This window comes from Gigantopelta aegis, unplaced genomic scaffold, assembly GCF_016097555.1.
Source record: "Gigantopelta aegis isolate Gae_Host unplaced genomic scaffold, Gae_host_genome ctg4403_pilon_pilon:::debris, whole genome shotgun sequence".
Taxonomy (NCBI): Eukaryota; Metazoa; Mollusca; class Gastropoda; order Neomphalida; family Peltospiridae; genus Gigantopelta; species Gigantopelta aegis.
Genome location: NW_024533845.1, coordinates 1 through 18,123, shown reverse-complemented (window position 1 = coordinate 18,123; position 18,123 = coordinate 1). Strand labels below are relative to the sequence as shown.

At 38.9% G+C, this 18,123-nt stretch overlaps 1 protein-coding gene across 1 annotated transcript; it reads left to right on the top strand.

Moving 5' to 3' along the window:
• Nucleotides 1-8,158: 8,158 nt before the first annotated feature.
• Nucleotides 8,159-14,077, top strand: LOC121392740 (carcinoembryonic antigen-related cell adhesion molecule 16-like). The gene is made up of 3 exons (XM_041523835.1): nucleotides 8,159-8,216; nucleotides 12,061-12,324; nucleotides 13,809-14,077. The coding sequence occupies exons 1-3, from the start codon at nucleotides 8,159-8,161 to the stop codon at nucleotides 14,075-14,077; spliced, it is 591 nt and encodes a 196-aa protein (XP_041379769.1).
• The last annotated feature ends 4,046 nt before the right edge of the window (nucleotides 14,078-18,123 follow it).

The window sequence follows — 18,123 nt, the reverse complement described above, 5'->3', positions numbered from 1 at the left end:
GTTATTTATCGTCTTTTTTACTACATCACAAGTATTAGAACATACAGTGTAGCAAAATAATTCGCACGAAAAGCTAAAGAACAAAACAAGAATAAAAGTTGTAAATTAGTGGTAAGCTGTCTCTACGACCATTTTCATCGTCATCTGTCAGGCCGGTGGTTCGTCGGAACATGTTCCAGGTTCAAACTGATAAGGCATTATTTGTTGTGTTGCACAAATATTATTCCAGTCATCATTACTACACTATTCATCATCGAAAGAAAAATCGCATGATCAATGAGCTTGGCAGTCGCTGTCGGTCCCACTTTCGCTTGCGCTGGAAGTCATCTCGTGGTAGGTTTCTGTGAAGCGCGTTCCCTTCGTGACGTCACGACTATTTACATGCAAATGTTTTTACCGATAATTTTACTCGGTCGTTTCTGGCAGTGTTCTACGGGAGTGATGTTTTAATACTTTTATGGGGCATTTTCGTAATTATTGATTTACATATCGGTGTAAAATATTATTGCAATGAATTAACAAAGCATTTAATTGTGGAATTTGAAATTTTAGTGTATGGTCTGGAACAGCACTGATAAAGTCTTGGGCCACCCTAGTTTATTTACATTTTCATAGAACATGCACTGCAGGATTAATCTGTAGAATTTCATAAACTTTGTATATTTAATTTCAGCATAGTGTGCCTGTAAACGAGTGTTGTATAGTTATACTGTGTATCTTATATATAGATGGGGCGATACCTTGGAAGTTGCCCCTGAGCCACCATGTGTTTGTTATTTATAGGTTGGATGTGCACTACCGAACACTTGTTTATCAGATGATAAACATTCTATGTTTAGTATCAGAATTGTGGGTACATTGATTTTACACTGAGAACCATATACATGGATAGGGTGGTACGTGGGAAGATACCACTGAGCTACCTTGTTTTTGTTACGTATCGGTGGGATACGAACTATTGAGAACCTCTTTAGCAATGATAAAAATTATATGTTAACTTTCAGAATTGTGCGTCAGTTTATTGTTTTCAATACAATTACGGTGTTAGAGTTTGACGTAGATTACCACTTGTCTTTATTTCTGAACCATCCCATATTATCGTTTATTCCTAAGCCACTCTAAATTGGCAGTTTTCACAGAAAACACTTGTATTTGAATTGAAGTTTTAAAGAGTGTTAATTGCACCTTGCAGCAAATATTCCGAATACTGAATGTTGTTCTGTCAGAGCAATATTCAATATTGAATATTGAACGTTGAATATTGAACCAACTCCTGGTTCCCCCGCGCGCGCGTGTTTATATATATATATATATATATTCTGTCAAAAAAGAAACGCATAGACGAAATATTCATGGAATTATCTCTTTAATACAAAGTGGCATAATTTCGTTATTTATGATCGTATCACGGTCAAATTTGACATGAATATGTGACAATGTTCTTGCTATGGACTGACGGCAGTGGAGGCGTTTTCGTCACCAAACAGCGTCGCACGAGGGCGCTGAAATCAGTACCTTGTGTGGCCACCAGCAACAGCAATCACTGCGCGACATCTCCTTGGCATTGACTGAATGAGTGTCTGAATCCGGGCACGTGGAACCCTAGCCCATTCTTCCTGCAGTGCATGTGACAGTTGCGGAAGCGTCTGAGGCTCCGGGTCACGCTGGCGTACACGTCTGTCCAGTTCGTTCCATATATATTCAATGGGGTTGAGATCTGGCGATCTTGATGGCCAAGGCAGCACATTAATGTTCTCATTCTGTAGGAAATCCATTGTTGCACGTGCCGTATGCAGCCTGGCATTGTCCTGCTGAAAGAGTTCTCTCTGTCGATCCAAAATGGGAAGCATGTGACGGCGAAGAATTTCATCCTGATAGCGTACAGCTGTCAGATTGCCTTGTACGAACACAAGTTCACTTCAGCCGGTGTATGAGATGGCTCCCCACATCATGACACTCCCTCCACCGAATCTGTCAACTTGAGCGACTCTGTTGTTGACAAAACGTTCATTGCGGCGTCTGTAAACACGTTGTCGTCCATCACGTCGCTGTAGAAGGAAACGTGACTCGTTGCTGAACCATACTCGCCGCCAGTTACCCAAGTTCCATCCTGTACATTCGTGCACCAGCGAACACGTAAATGTCGATGTTGACGTCGCAGGACGGGGCCAACATACGGTCTCCTAGACCGTAAACCAGCTTCTCGAAGTCGGTTCCGAATGGTTTGTGCAGACACCCTTCTCAAACCAGGTATGCGTCCAGCAGTGTTCGTTGCTGTGGCAGTTCGGTGACGCAAGTGCAGAACTCGGATGTAGCGATCTTGTGCTGCAGTTGTTATGCGAGGTCTTCCACTTCTTGAAACTGCTGGTGAGACGTGAAATGGTGCTCTGATGAGCGTTCATGTGGCGTGCGACTCCTGACTACATTCACCTAACTGGAGGCGGTCTATTGCAATGTTTCGATTCGGCAGGCTTACTCTTGGCATCTTCGTCTACGTCGAAATGGAAATGAGGCATAATTGCGAGCATTGCATTAAATACCCATCACTACCCGAGTTACACGTGCATTCGCCAAAATCTGATAATTTCACGCTGATTTCCTGCAATTGTCGCACAACGTGCCATAACGCGCATTAAATTTGTTTTAGGGTGCATTCGGGCATGCTGTCTCATTCCAGGAACATTAACAAACATGGTCATTCAGCAACATTATACAAAAACACGATATTTTGTAAAAGCACTTTTCTTCTTTCCCAATCAACTATGCGGGGTTTTTTTTGACAGGGTATATATATATTCACTACAGCATACGTTGATAATAACGCACTTGCACCGAATATATACTCGTTTCTACCCTGACACATTGTCTCTTACGCCGCTGCTGAGACTCGAACCTATGACACCGAATTCGCACGCAATGCCATGACTGACACGCACTCCCCTTGAATTATTTGCACTCCCCTAGTTATTATTATACATATTATATGCACTCCCCACTACTATATTTAAATACTGAATACATTAATTGTCTCTTAAAAGAACTTTGGATTGATAATAATTTAAGTGCTATTCAATTTATAATCCACATTCATTATTAGTCCCCTATCGGTCCAACCGGAGGGGTTATAGCTTTCATGTCCGTTGTTCTGTCTGTCCGCCTGTCTGTATGTCCCACATACAGTTTTCTGGATGTGTTTTTTGTGTGTTTTTTTGCACAAAGCCTCGAGATATTGATCTAAAATTTTGTATATAATTTTATCATATAACATTACACATCAAGTTTGACTTGCATGGCCATTTGCACATTTAGACAGGATTATGACCCTTGAACATAGCGGATGCGGAAATTTGTTTTCCGGACTTTTTTCCCCAATGCCTAAAAATACTGAGCTAAAATTTTGCATATAGCGTAGGAGATGCGAAAATTAGTTTTTCAGACTTTTTTCTGCAATGCCTCAACATATTCAGCTGAAACTTTGGTATAGATTTACAGATCAAGTTTGACTTTCATTACGATTTACCTATTTTTGACAGAGTTATTGCCCTTGAATTTTGGTGAAACGAAAATTATTTTTACGGAATTTGTTTTTGCAATGCCTCTATATATTGAGCTGAAATGCTGTTTATAGCTTTATCATGTACTATTACAGATCAAGTTTAACTTTTATGGCAATTTACCCATTTGTTTTACAGAGGTATAGCCCTTAAACTTAGGGGATATGAAAATAATGTTTTCGGACTTTGTTTTCAATGCCTGAAGATAATGAGATGAAATTTTGCATATGGCTTTATCATGTACTGTTACAGATCAAGGTTAACGTTCATGGCGATTTACACATTTTTAACAGAGTTATGGCCCTTGAACGTATGAGATACAAAAATGTGTTGGGCCCTGTAGGGGACATGCATTGCGTTAGTAGTACTCCGAGAATGCTTGTAATACATATAATCTACACTCCACACTCATTACTATTCCGAATATGTTGTCTAGATTATGTGCATAGTAATGAACATGGAGTGAAAATTATATGAATAATAATAAACGGGGAGTGTAGATTATGCGTATATCAATAAATGTAAGGTGTAGATTATAATTATAATAGTGAATGGGGAGTGTACATTATATGTTTACTAATTTATGGGTAGTATATTTGTCTAATATTGAACGTAGAGTAGATTATGTGTATAATAATGAATGGGGATTGTATATTATACGTATAATAATTAATGGGTAGTGTAGGTTGTGTGTTTAGTAATAATTAAGTAGTGTAGGTTATAAATATTATGTATAATAATGAATCTGGAGTGTATATTATATCTATTATTAATAATGGATGAGGAGTATAGATTATATCTATAATAATGAACGGGAGTGTAGATTATACGTATACTATTGATTGGGGAGTGAACATTATATGTATAATATAGAATGGGGAGTGTAGTTTATACGTATAATAATGAACGGGTAGTAGTAGTAGTAGTAGTGACCATTATAATAATGTATAGTAATTTATAGGTAGTACATAATATATTCTAATAATGAATTATGTGTATATTAATAAATGGGGAATGCATATTATACATATAATAACGAATTGGTAGTGCGTATAGTAATGACTAAGTAGTGCAGTTTATATGTATCATAATGAATGTGGAGTGCATATTATATGTATGGTAATGAATGTGAAGTGTAGAGTATATGTTTAGTAATGAATGGGGAGTGTAGATTATATGTATTATAATCGGGAATATGGAGTGTAGGTTACATATTTGTAATAATGAAAGAGTGCATATCATGTGTATAATAATGAATGTGTGTGTGTGTGTGTGTGTGTGTGTGTGTGTGTGTGTGTGTGTGTGTGGATTATGTGTATACTAATGAATGGGTAGCGTAAATGATGTCTGTAGTAATGAATACGTAAAGCAGGTTATGTGTATAATATTGAATGGGAAATGCAGATTATATGTATAAAATGAATGGGGAGAGTAGGTTATATTTATATAGTAATAAAGGGGGAGTGCAGATTATATGTATAGCATTTAATGGGCAGTGTATATTATGTGTATAATAATGAATGGGGAGTGTATATAATATGTGTAATAATGAATGGGGAGTGCATATTATATGTATAGTAATGAATGGAAAGTGTAGGTTTTATATATAATAATGAAGGTTGAGGGTAGGTTATATGTATAACAATGAATATAGAGTTCAGATATGTGTAGTTAAATTAATGAATGTGGAATTTAGATTGTGTGTATAATAATGAATGGGTAGTGTAGATTATATGTATAGTAATGAACATGAGTGTAGATTTATTAGATGTGTAATAATGAATGGGTTTTGGGGTGTGTGTATAACAATGATATATTTATTATCACGCACTGAACTAAATAAATTGTATAACATCAACTCATTGCTCCTAGGTTTGTGCACATTTGTTTATGACACTACTAGAGCAGACTGATGTATTAATGATCGAATATAGGTCCAAGCATGTGAAATATTTGGTAATTTTTAAATAAAGTCTTATCTTTAGCAAACCCGCTATATTTTTCCATTAGTAGCAAGGGATATTTTTGTATATGCACCATCCCAAAGACATGATAGCACATGTCACGGCCTTTGTTTTACCAGTCGTGGTGCACTGGTTAGAACGAAAAATAGGCGATCCTAGACCGACCGCGCAGCAGGCGAACGCTTTACCACTGGGCTATGTTCCACCCTTTTACATCGAGATAATCACGAATGTATACGTTATAAATGTAAATTGTATACATGATTAGCATCGTTACTTACAACTATGGTATAGATCTATGACATGTGCATATTATTGTTTTATACTCTGATATTCACATATAATACTAACTTGCACCAAAATGAAGTTTCCTTTATTTGATTATTATTCTTCTGTTTTGTTAAGTATAATAATTTTCTATTTTCAACGGAAAATCGTTTATAAGGTCGTCTAAAATTCGCTTTTCTTCCTTTGTCTTTCAGATAGTCTACAACGTCTTTTACTTAAAAAACTATAAATGTTTTAAAACAAACACTGGGTGTCAATGTCGGATCCCTAATATGAACAAAAAATGCAGAAATGTTGATGGGCATACAAGGTGGCATTTAATTGGGGTAGGATGGATCTGAAGTCAATTTCGTGTTTGTTCGAAAATATAAACATGTTTAAGACCAAGCTTTGCAATGTTATCTCCACATAATTCCTGTCATATTAATCGAAAGTAAGGGTAGCAAGGGATGAGTCACGATTTTCTGGTATCCATCCTATCACCACATATGATGAGTTATTAATTTTGTTCTGCAAATTTTCAATGGCGGATACAAGAACGTTTTGGCCTCCTTCGCTCCGCCCCTGATTTACATACCCATCTAGATTCGCCACTGATATTTATATAAACGTTTACAAAGTGCACTGGCGATACAAACATAAAACACACTAAAACAATATCATTATGCGAGCACTTAAACAAATTATTATAGCCTACATGTCATATATACTAGGGAAGTGCATATTATTCAGAGGGAGTGCATATTATACATGTAATGTAGACTTGGTGAGTGTATATTGCATGTATAATATGCACTGGGGAGTGCTTATTCTCCGTATAATGTTGACTGGGGAGTGCAAATCCTGGGGAGTGCAAATTATATGTGACACCGGTGCTGGGAGTGACACAGATACGATCCCAGTTGCCAAGACCACTGAGACATTCTTAAATAGTTATCAGACGATATACGTGGAACCTATGTGTCGTAATGTGTGTCTTATTTAGAATCGACAAGAATGAATGAATGAATGAATGTTTGTTTAACGACACCCCAGCACAAAAACACATATCGGATATTGGGTGTCAGAGAATGGACGAGGTCATTGGTTTGTAAGCGCCAATTCGTCCAATAATATTGCGCGTAACACAAATCCATAATATTATCTCAGATTATTTTCCCTGAGAGTGTATGTATGTGCGTAGATCCGCATGTGTGTGTGTGTGTGTGTGTGTGTATGCATGCGTGTGTGTATACGTGCGTTCTTGCTAATCGAGTAGTATTTTATAAAAATTTTTTTAAAGCAGTTTGTAATTGTGGAGTTCATAACATGCCTTTAGGGATGCATATTACCTGTCTGTCATATATAAAACAATTTGGCAAGTATCAATAAAACGTACGTGATGTGGTTACATTTGTTATGGTTTTGGGTCAAAGCATTTTATAGTTTATAGTAATATTTGTTTATGTAGAGGGTCGCCTAGTGTTTTTACTACTTCTATTACTACTACTACTACTACTACTACTACTACTACTACTACTACTGTTACTATTATTATTATTATTATTTACAGGTGCGTCACTGAATCTGTCTGGCTCTTCATCTTATGCAGTATTGGATCGGCCATTTACCTTGACCTGTACAGTGTCAGAAGCTGGTGGTTTGAGCGATCTGGTAGAATTTAAAAAAAAATCAAATGATGCCTTTGCTACCTTCTACCAGAAGAAACAGGTTTGTTCTGTGTTCAATTCTGTACCAGCAGGTTACACTGTGTCCTGTGGCAGTGGAACGGGGAGCAGCTCGTCCATCACTAAGACGTATCATCTGAGGATAAACAGAGCTACGGTCAATGATAACACAAACTGGTGGTGTGGACTGAATACAGCTCAAACACAAAGCAACACATTTGGTCTGCAGCTTAGCAGTAAGTTATGATGCTAATTGTACCTACAAAATGTTCTTGACAAAATGTTTAGCCTATGTAGTATGAAAGCCGCTGACCCTAGTTTTCGATCTGTTTATTTGACATTTTAAGCTGTTAGAAATATCAAGTTGAATAGAAACACGTTGAAATGTCCAGATTTGGTAGTTTAAGCAAAACGTTGTAAATAATGTGAAAGTTAATGGCATAATATCTACAATAGCCAAAAAAGGAAAAAGTATTTCAAGACTGAACAAAAACCATGAGTTTAATGAGTAAAACAGTTAAAATAAAAAGTTAAAGTTAAAGGAACGATCAAAGTTATTTATTGGTTCGGTCACTTTGACCTTCAGGCCGCACAGTGCACATTTTTATAGCCATATTACAGATAAACACATTCTAGTTGAGAGTTCTGTCCGACTGAGTAAAAAACGCGTCCGCTAGACTGGTTTATGCGCTTCACAGTGAACCAAACAGCCACGTCGGGAGCCAATCAAATAGTTCGCGAACGTTAGCGAAAGCTTTGTTGGATGAACTTGCAGCTGGACTATATAAATGTTTCACATGAATATAAGTGATAATATGAATCGGATATAGGATGACATTTTACATTAAATTGCATGGATATAGGCAAACGTTTGTAGGTCAAGTCACAATAGAAATATGTAACGAGACTTTTGTTAACGCCTCAGGTTTGCATTTTAGATCAGTGTGAAACGAATAGATGACATGGTAGTTCCGAACTGCGCAAGCTCGACATTCCGGAAAGAGTGCGAGTCAAATATCTTGGAAATAGCGTGTTTAGATTGAAAGTACATTGCCTATGTCTTTTGAATATATTGTTCTGTAAATAAGACATGTAGTTTGGATAAATACTCTAAATGCCCTTAATAATGTGTTCTTCATATGGCAAATACAATAAACCCCCGCCAATCCCAAGCCACTCTACGGTCCTAGTTTTTTAATACCGGTTTATTCGTACAGTTCTGACGAGGTGAAGAAAGTTTCAATCTCAAATCGATGAAAATATACTCTTCAAAAAAAGAAACGCAAAAGGGAACAAATGGGTTATAACTCCGATTTTATGTTTCCTACCGGTTCATGCTTTGTGAATATACGGTCATTGCATGTCCCAAACACATTCCCACGGTTACATTCGATAAAACGCAGCTACTGTACAATAAAGTTCCAAAATGTGAATATTCGCAAAAACGCAGCCACGTGCAAACCATGTCACCACTGCACGTGCGTTGTCTGCACGTGCAACATGAACACCGACAGTATAAAAGTGCAGGGTGTTCGCTTGCCTGGCCTCTGTATCTGGCCGACAGTTGACAATCCAGGACATGCCACGTCTCAGTGAACCGCAGAGAAACAATGCCATCGGCCGACTAGACGCAGGCGAATCCAGAACGGCCGTTGCCAGGGCATTCCATGTGTCCCCAAGCACCATCTCCAGGCTGTGGGACCGTTACCAGCAACATGGATCAACACGTGACCTCCCTAGATCCGGTCGACCACGGGTCACTACCCCCGGCAGGACCGCTACATCCGGGTACGCCACCTTCGGGAACGATTGACTACTGCCACCTCCACAGCCGCAGCAATACCAGGTTTGCGCAGGATATCCGACCAGACCGTACGGAACCGCCTACGTGAGGTAGGAATTCGTGCCAGACGACCAGTTCGAGGTGTCATCTTAACACCACAACACCGTCGACACCGACTGCAGTGGTGCCAGATTCATCGACAATGGCCTCAACTGCGATGGAGACAGGTGTGGTTCAGTGACGAGTCCCGATTTCTGCTCCGACGTCATGATGGAAGATGTCGCGTGTATAGGCGTCGTGGTGAACGTTATGCGGCAAACTGCGTGCAGGAAGTGGACAGATTCGGCGGGGGTAGTGTCATGGTGTGGGCAGCCATCTCACACACTGGCAGAACTGACCTGGTCCACGTGCAGGGCAACCTGAATGCACAGGGCTACATTGACCAGATCCTCCGGCCACACATCGTTCCAGTTATGGCCAACGCCAACGCAGTGTTCCAACATGACAACGCCAGGCCTCACACAGCACGTCTCACAACGGCTTTCCCACAGAACAACAACATTAATGTCCTTCCTTGGCCATCGACATCACCTGATTTGAACCCAATTGAGCATCTATGGGACGAGTTGGACCGATGCCTCCGACAGCGACAACCACAGCCCCAGACCCTGCCCGAGCTGGCAGGAGCCTTGCAGGCCGAGTGGGCCACCATCCCCCAGGACGTCATCCGTACTCTGGTTGCTTCAATGGGCAGGCGGTGCCAGGCAGTTGTCAACACACGCGGAGGCCACACCCGGTATTGACTCCAGATGACCTTGACCTTGGTGGTGTGTCCTATCACTTACTCACAATGGACTAGAGTGAATTGTGAACAATCCTGCAACATTTGGTAATTATCGGACTCACCATTCAATAATTAAATCAATTCTCCAAATGTTACGACAATGTGGTTTTGCGTTTCTTCTTTTGAAGAGTATATGTAGTAGCACTGGCGTAGCCGATTGTGGGTGTCCGTATGTTTTGATAGGATATTTACCAATCTGAACAACAAAAAGCTAATACACAATGCAGAGTCGAATGGACATTTGGTAAAATGTTGGCTGATTCCATTAATCTCTATCTAGCGTCTCGTGTATAGGAGGACAGCCACTCCCGATGATATCTTTTACAGGCGATATCTCCCCTCTTGCACCGCCACAAAGACGACTGCCATTGACAGACTTGTTTACTAAATCAAACCTAGCACCGTACAGACTTCATTAGAATAAGTACAGCTGTGATGATATGCACCCAGTAATCACTGTCATAACGGTGATGATAATAAGGTATCCTGTCCCACAGGTGACACCCGTCATGACTGTGTGTCATGTCACGAAATGTATATTTCATAATTCTAAAAACGCACGTACCTGTAAGAAGTAAAGGTTATGATGACAATCTCTAGTCTATTTAGAGAGGGGTTCCAAGTTTTAACGTAGGGGTTCCAAGTTTTAACGTCACATACTCGTTTCACTTTATTGTAATTTTATGCAGATATCATTTACACGTTTGTAGATAGCCAAACTTAGTGTCTGTGACTTTAATTCGCCAAAGCGATCAATCGAAACTGGGACCCAGTTTGCTCATCTGCTATTTTAGCTGTTTTGCTAATTAACATCTGATGTTTTTTGTGTCCAGCTTAAAGTCTATTAGTACTAAGATAAGCTGAACTCAAAAGAAAAAAGGCATCACTAAAATTCGCGCGCCATGTTCCGCTAAATATCACATATGTATATATATATATATATATATATATATATATATATATATATATATATATATATATATATATATCGTTAAAAAGTGTATGTTTTTCTCTACATGACAGGCTTGTTTCGTGAGAGAGTTGAATTATTGCTCTCACTCATATATATATATATATCTCTCTCTCTATATATATATATTCAGGTTTATACCATTTTGAACTGGATACGTGTTTTGAGAGTTTGTTGAAGCATAGGCATCAGAAGCTGGAGATCAGCGTGTGTAGTGCTCTGACCGCATGAACCACCTCCTCCTACATATCAGTTTAAAATTAAAATTTGTTTTGTTTAACGACACCACTAGAATACATTGATTTATTAATTATCGGGTATTGGAAGACAATCATTTTTTTTTACATGTAGTCTTAGAGAGGAAACCCGCTACATTTATCCATTAGTTCCAAGGGATCTTTTATATGCACCATCCCATAGACAGGATAGCATATACCACAGCTAATCGTGGTGTCTTGGCTGGAAAGAGAAATAGCCGAATGGATCCACCGACGGGAATTGATCTCAAATCGACCACGCATCAAGTGAGCGCTTTATCACTGGGATTCGTCCCGCTCCCCTATCAATTTGAACACGAATTATAATATAACTGGCTCATCTTTAGCGTCTGTTAAATATAATGTTTTAGGGCACTCCAAAGTATGTGAGAGTGTTATGCACACCCGAAATTATCTCTCTGAATCTGCGCCTGCACTAAAGAAAGTGGTTATTTACTTTAAGTTTAATTGTATAGATAGCAGATGACTGCCATACTGAACCTTTAAGTCTTGACAAGAAAAGTGTACAGCATAAAACACAATTCTTTCTTTCTGTATCACTCCACGGTTAATGGAAATGAAAGAATGCATATTGCTGCAAATGTAAGACTAAGAGTGCAAAATACAATACAGAACAAATGTTGTCTATCTAACCACCTCTGACATTGTTAACGCAAGGAAGCATTTATATTTTCCTGGAAATATTAAAATAACTGTCTGTTATCTTTTTCAGGTGGTCCAGACTCAGTTACACTCAATCCACCATCACCTGGGTCTCTAGCAGAAAGAGACAGTCTGACTGTGACGTGTGCTGCTGCTGGCTGTAAACCACCGTGTTCCAATTCATGGACTCTGGGAAATCAGCAGATCTCAGCAACCTCTCGGTTAACACTGACAAACATCAACAGGAGTCAGACAGGGAATGTGTACACGTGTACAGCCACCAATTCACTTATACCAAAGTCTAAAACTAAACAGTTTACACTGACAGTGTACTGTGAGTAGTGTAATTTAATATACTAAATTTGTTATATTTTTGACTTAATGAACGATTAATTCTCCTGAAATCTTAAGATACCATTTTAATATTCTTCCTTAGTTACAAATGACCTGCAATAAACAATGATAATTATTTATATAACCCATTTTAATAGTGGTGATCGTTTGAAACACATTCAATGTATTTGTTACGTAATAAAAACACACAATGTATACTGACTGGATTCGAACCTACTGCACAATTCGTATGGCATTTGACAATCCCGTGATACAACGCTTGCTCGATGCGCGGTCGGTGTGGAATCGATCCTAGTCGGTGGGCCCATTGGGCTATTTCTCGTTCCAGCCGGTGGACCACGACTGGTATATCAAAGGTCGTGGTATGTACTACCCTGTCTATGGGATGGTGCATATAAAAGTCTCCTTGCTGCTAATCCAAAAGTGTAGCCCATGAAGTGGCGACAGCGGGTTTCCTCTCTGAATATCTGTGTGGTGCTTAACCATATGTCTGACGCCATATAACCATAAATCAAATGTGCTAAGTGCGTCGTTGAATAAAACATTTCTTTCTTTTTATCTTTAATTTCCTATACACTGATCAGCGAGTTGGAAATGATCAATGCTATGTATTTTGATGCCAAACATAAGATTATGTTTGTATTAGAATGGGAATCTCTGTCTAGTAACCTTACTCAGTGGTAGGCACAAATCCCATGTTTTTCGTTACAGAGTTATCTCTGACGGCAGACAGCGATTTTAACCGTCTAACCACTAAATATTAACAACTAACCTACTGTCCTGGACAGACATCCCAGATAGCTGAGGTGTGTGCCCAGGGCAGCGTACTTGAACGTTAAGTGGAAATGAAATGGAAAAATAATACCAGTAAAGTAAAAGTTGTTTTAATTAACACCACCACTAGAGCACATGGATTTATGGAAATAGCCCGTTGGTAAAGCGCTCGCTTGATGCGCGGTCAGTATGGGATCGATCCCCGTCGGTGGTGTCATTGGGCTATTTCTCGATCCAGCACGTTAACCACGACTGTATATCAAAGGCCATGATATGTGCTATTATATCTGTGGGATGGTGCATATAAAATACACTTTGCTACTAATGGAAAAATGTAGCGGATTTCCTCTATAAGACTATATGTAATATTACCAAATGTTTGATATCCAATAGCCAATAACTCTACACTAAACTGACATTTTGATGGCTTTCTAGCCATCAACATTTACGAACACCGTACATGACATATATTATATGATGGTGGTACCTAGAGGAGAGGTACCCCCCGCTCCCCGTCCCCGAAATAATAAAAGATACTAATACTCGGATACTTTAAAATTAACCTTTTTTCTCTAGCTGAAGAAAGACCCTGTATGATTGTCCCGTGATTAATTTAGATTAGGTTTGACCCTATGTATGCTTGTTATACAAAGTTATCAAATTGATTTTTACTTTACGTTTATTTTGTAGATGGTCCAGACAGTGTCCAGCTGAACACCACTTCTCCATTGACAGTGAAGGAAGGTGACGATGTAGCTGTGTCGTGTGAAGCGACTAACTGTTCTCCATCCTGTTCTTTCACGTGGAAGTTCAAATCTCAGATAAAATCAACCAATTCCGTGCTGTCATTAAAGAACGTACAGAGATCAGCAGCTGGTGACTACACGTGTATTGCTAGAAACACAAACACACAGAAATCATTAGACAAGATCAGTACTCTGGATGTACAATGTGAGTAAAATATTTGGTTTTATTATTAGAACATTAATTCTTCATGTATATAAGTATTTTTAAAAATGTATACACGATTTTCGATTTATATAGGGGTTCATGGGAGGGATCCACGCCCGAACACCATGCTGTTACATCCACGCTACATAATGTTGTTAATTATTAATATATGTGAATATCTAGTGCCTCGTTTATAGGACAGCTACTCTTGTGATCTCTTGTTGGGGAATTCTATACTTGTGATAAGCCAACGAAAAAAGAAATCGGTACGAGCCCGTCAAAAGTGTTCCACTTTCAAAATCATGGCTTTGTTTTTGACCTGGATAAGCAAACGTAGTGAAACCAATGCGAAGTGCGGCGTCATATATGAACCAAACGTAAATGGATTTTCTGTTCTATATGCTTAAATAATAAAAATATTCCAGGGAATGTAGTTTTAACAAACTCCCGTCGCTACGTCTGGACCAATTGCAATATTTAAATGTTTCTATTTAAAAAACTCTCAAGCAGCTCTCTATTTTATGTGGAATGATCATATATATATATATATATATATATATATATATATATATATATATATATATATATATATATATATATATATACAGTCAGACCTCGTTACAACGACCACGTTCGTCCCTGGGTCACTTTGTCATTATATCGAAATTGTCGTTATGTCGATTTATTAATCGTCGGCTATTGGGTGTCAATAGTAGCAAGTGATCGTTTATATGCCCCATCCCACAGACAGGATAACACATACCAAATAATTTAATATACCAGTCGTGGTGCACTGGCTGGAATTTTAAATAGCCCAATGGTCCCACCGACGGGGATGGATCACAGACCATCATTAAATACTAAGTATAAGTACTACTAATATCATTAATCAAAGCGCATTCACCGTCAATCTAATCGATTGGTACCTACTTCATTTACAAAATGTCATAAAACTAGTAGACTTGATTGTTCGAAGTTAATACTTTAATTGAATGACGAAAGGCTTATGTTCAAAAGCAATACACGTCTACAGAGTTAGCCGACATCGGTAACTCAGACACCATGTGACACTGTCGGATCGCGACGAGATCAAGGATGCCAAATGGCTGCGTGTACTGTCAACGGACTACGGCGTCTGTGATTGTGTAAAGAGGTGTTTTTAGTCGTTAGGTGCACGTTTGTTCCTAAGTTGCTCTGTCGGTGTCGGAAGGTGTGAATTCCGATGTAATAAACAGAATAACATATATATACTACTACTAAAAAAAAGTTAAGGGTCAAAGGAAGTTTTTGATAATTTTTGGAAGTATGGGTTTTTTTTTAGGCCAGATAGGGTTACAATATTAACTTTTGTGTTGTCATTTGGACTAAAGACATCACATTATTAAGGGGCATGCAATCATTGCCCTTATCTTTAGAAACTTTTTAAGTTAACCCAGATTTCCTTTTCATGGATTTGAAGCAAAAACATAGTCAGACTAAACTGACAACCTGTCTCGATACACCCACTGTGACACCTCGTGCACCATTTGCACGTGCTTAGCATGAGTGTAATTCAATGCATGCCAATTGTAGCAATAAAAGGGGTGAACACTTTAAATTTGAAGATAGTTCGACGACAACTCAGTTTGCAAGACAGGGGAAGGGCCATTGGCTGGCTACAAGATGGACACACTCAAAGATCTGTGGCTCACCGTCTAAATGTAAGCCAACGTGTTATCGGTAGACTCTGGCAGAGGTTCAGGACCACTAATTCTATTCAGAATCGCTCCCGTTCTGGAAGACCACGATCAACAACAACACGAGAAGACCGTTTTCTGCTGATAACGGCGTTGCGACAGCGTTTTGTGACCGCACGGCGTCTTCGTGATCAGAGCTGCTACAGGAATCGTTTGCGAGACCAAGGTTTGCGATGTCGGCGTCCTGTAGTCCGACCACAGCTACTTGCCCGTCACAGAAGGGCCCGCCTTGATTGGTGCAAAGGTCATATCCGGTGGAACCGCGGGCAGTGGACAGAGACATTATTCGCAGATGAGTCACGGTACTTGCTCCAGTTCAATGATGGCCGGGCTCGTGTTTACCGTCGTCAAGGAGAAAGATTTGCTGATGTTAACGTTGTTCAACATCTACCATTTGGAGGAGGAAGTGTAATGATGTGGGCGGGCATATCCATGAATCACAGAACCCCTCTGTACATCATTAATGGAAATTTGACTGGTCAGCGTTATCTCATTGAGATTGTTCAACCTTTTGTAATTCCATTTCTGCAGCGGATTGGACCAGGAGCTTGGTTCCAAGACGACAACGCAAGACCTCATCGTGCCAGAGTGGTGACCGACTTCCTGCAGCAGCAGAACGTTCAGCACATGGATTGGCCTGCATATTCACCAGACTTGTCACCCATTGAGTATGCGTGGGATGAACTAGGGCGGCGAGTTCGATCACATCACGTCCCTGCCGTCAACCTCCAGCAACTGGCTCAGCAATTAGTTGCAGAATGGCAAGCAATTGATTACTCAACGTTATTTCCAACGCCTGGTTAACAGAATGCGCCAACGTTGTCAAGAATGTGTGAATGCTAATGGTGGCTACATCAGTTACTGACGCTTCTACTACATGTGTGAACATCATTTTTGGGGGTGCATGACTTTCTCCATCTTGGTAGTAAACTAGTTTCTAAGCAAAGGTTTTTTGTTTTGTGTTTTCTGTTCTTGAGACATCAAATAAATAATTTGTCATTAGTCGTCACAATTTTAGCATAGTAGCTTATTTTATTTGCACAAATATTTTTGACCCGTAACTTCTTTTGAGTAGTATATATATATATATATATATATATATATATATATATATATATATATATATATATATATATATTATACTTACAGACGAATCGTCAATCAAGTCTCTGACTCTGAACTCTCAGTCTATAAGTGTTACAGTTGATGAGCTGACTCCTATGACTCTGAGATGTGATGTTGACAGTAATCCAGGATCTCATATCAAACTGTTAAACAACTCACAGGCTCTGCGTGAAGTGACAAACTCTAAACAGGCTGAGTACACGTGGGACGAGGCTGGATGTCTGGATACAGGACACTACACGTGTGAAGCGGGAAACAACATCAAGTCAGCTGTCAGTGAAAGTGTGCAGCTTGTTGTTAGATGTGAGTTACACATTAATGTCATTAATGATTAATGTGAAAATTATTGACCAAATGTTACTCACTAAGTTCTAACAGGTTAAAAATAAAATAAAATAAAATACGTTTGATTTCTTACTCAAAATTACTCATATCGTACCATATTTATTTTATACCATTTGATACTTTTTAGTGCTTTAAATAGTTTGTATGTCGTATATTCGTTCCATATTATAGTCATGTCATAACTCGTTTTACCCATTGTATAACTTAGGCTATTCTACTAACTGGAAAACTAAACCTACATAGAAAGAAAAAAATAGAGGGATATAAAGGAGCGCCGACTTTACTTTTGTTTACTATATTTAGTAATTTTCTCTAATTTCCGAACAGAAATAGCACTCTGGTAAAGCGGCCACCTGATGAGCGATTGGTCTAGGACCGATCCCCATCGGTTGGTCCGTTAGGCTATCTCTCATTGCAACCAGCGTTCTTCAACTGGTGAAACAATGACTGCGGTATGTACTATATGTAGGGCGGTGAATTTTAAACATAGTTTGCTGCTAAACGCAAAGAGAATAGCCAGTGGAGTGGCGGCAGTAGGTTTCCTCTTTCATTATCCCTGTTGTCATTAATCACATGTCCGTCGCCATATAACAATGATGGAAATGTGTTGTTGCATCAGCAAATGAAACATTTATTCCTTCCTCTTCCATTTACAGTTTACTAGTAGCAGGAATAGATACACAATTTGTATGTATGAATACAACACATTTTCTGTGTGTAGTTTTTAAGTTATTTGTATGAAGGAAGGAAGGAAAGAAGGAAGTAATAGTTTTATTTAATGACGCACTCAACACATTTTACTCTTATTTGATCTTTTATATGCATCATCCCATAAACAGTATAGCACA

Coding starts and splice junctions, on each gene's coding strand:
- LOC121392740 (XM_041523835.1), top strand. CDS start 8,159: ATGCGCTTCACAGTGAACCAAACAGCCACGTCGGGAGCCAATCAAATA. Junction 8,217..12,060: donor CAATCAAATAGTTCGCGAAC/GTTAGCGAAAGC, acceptor TATCTTTTTCAG/GTGGTCCAGACTCAGTTACA. Junction 12,325..13,808: donor GTTTACACTGACAGTGTACT/GTGAGTAGTGTA, acceptor TTTATTTTGTAG/ATGGTCCAGACAGTGTCCAG.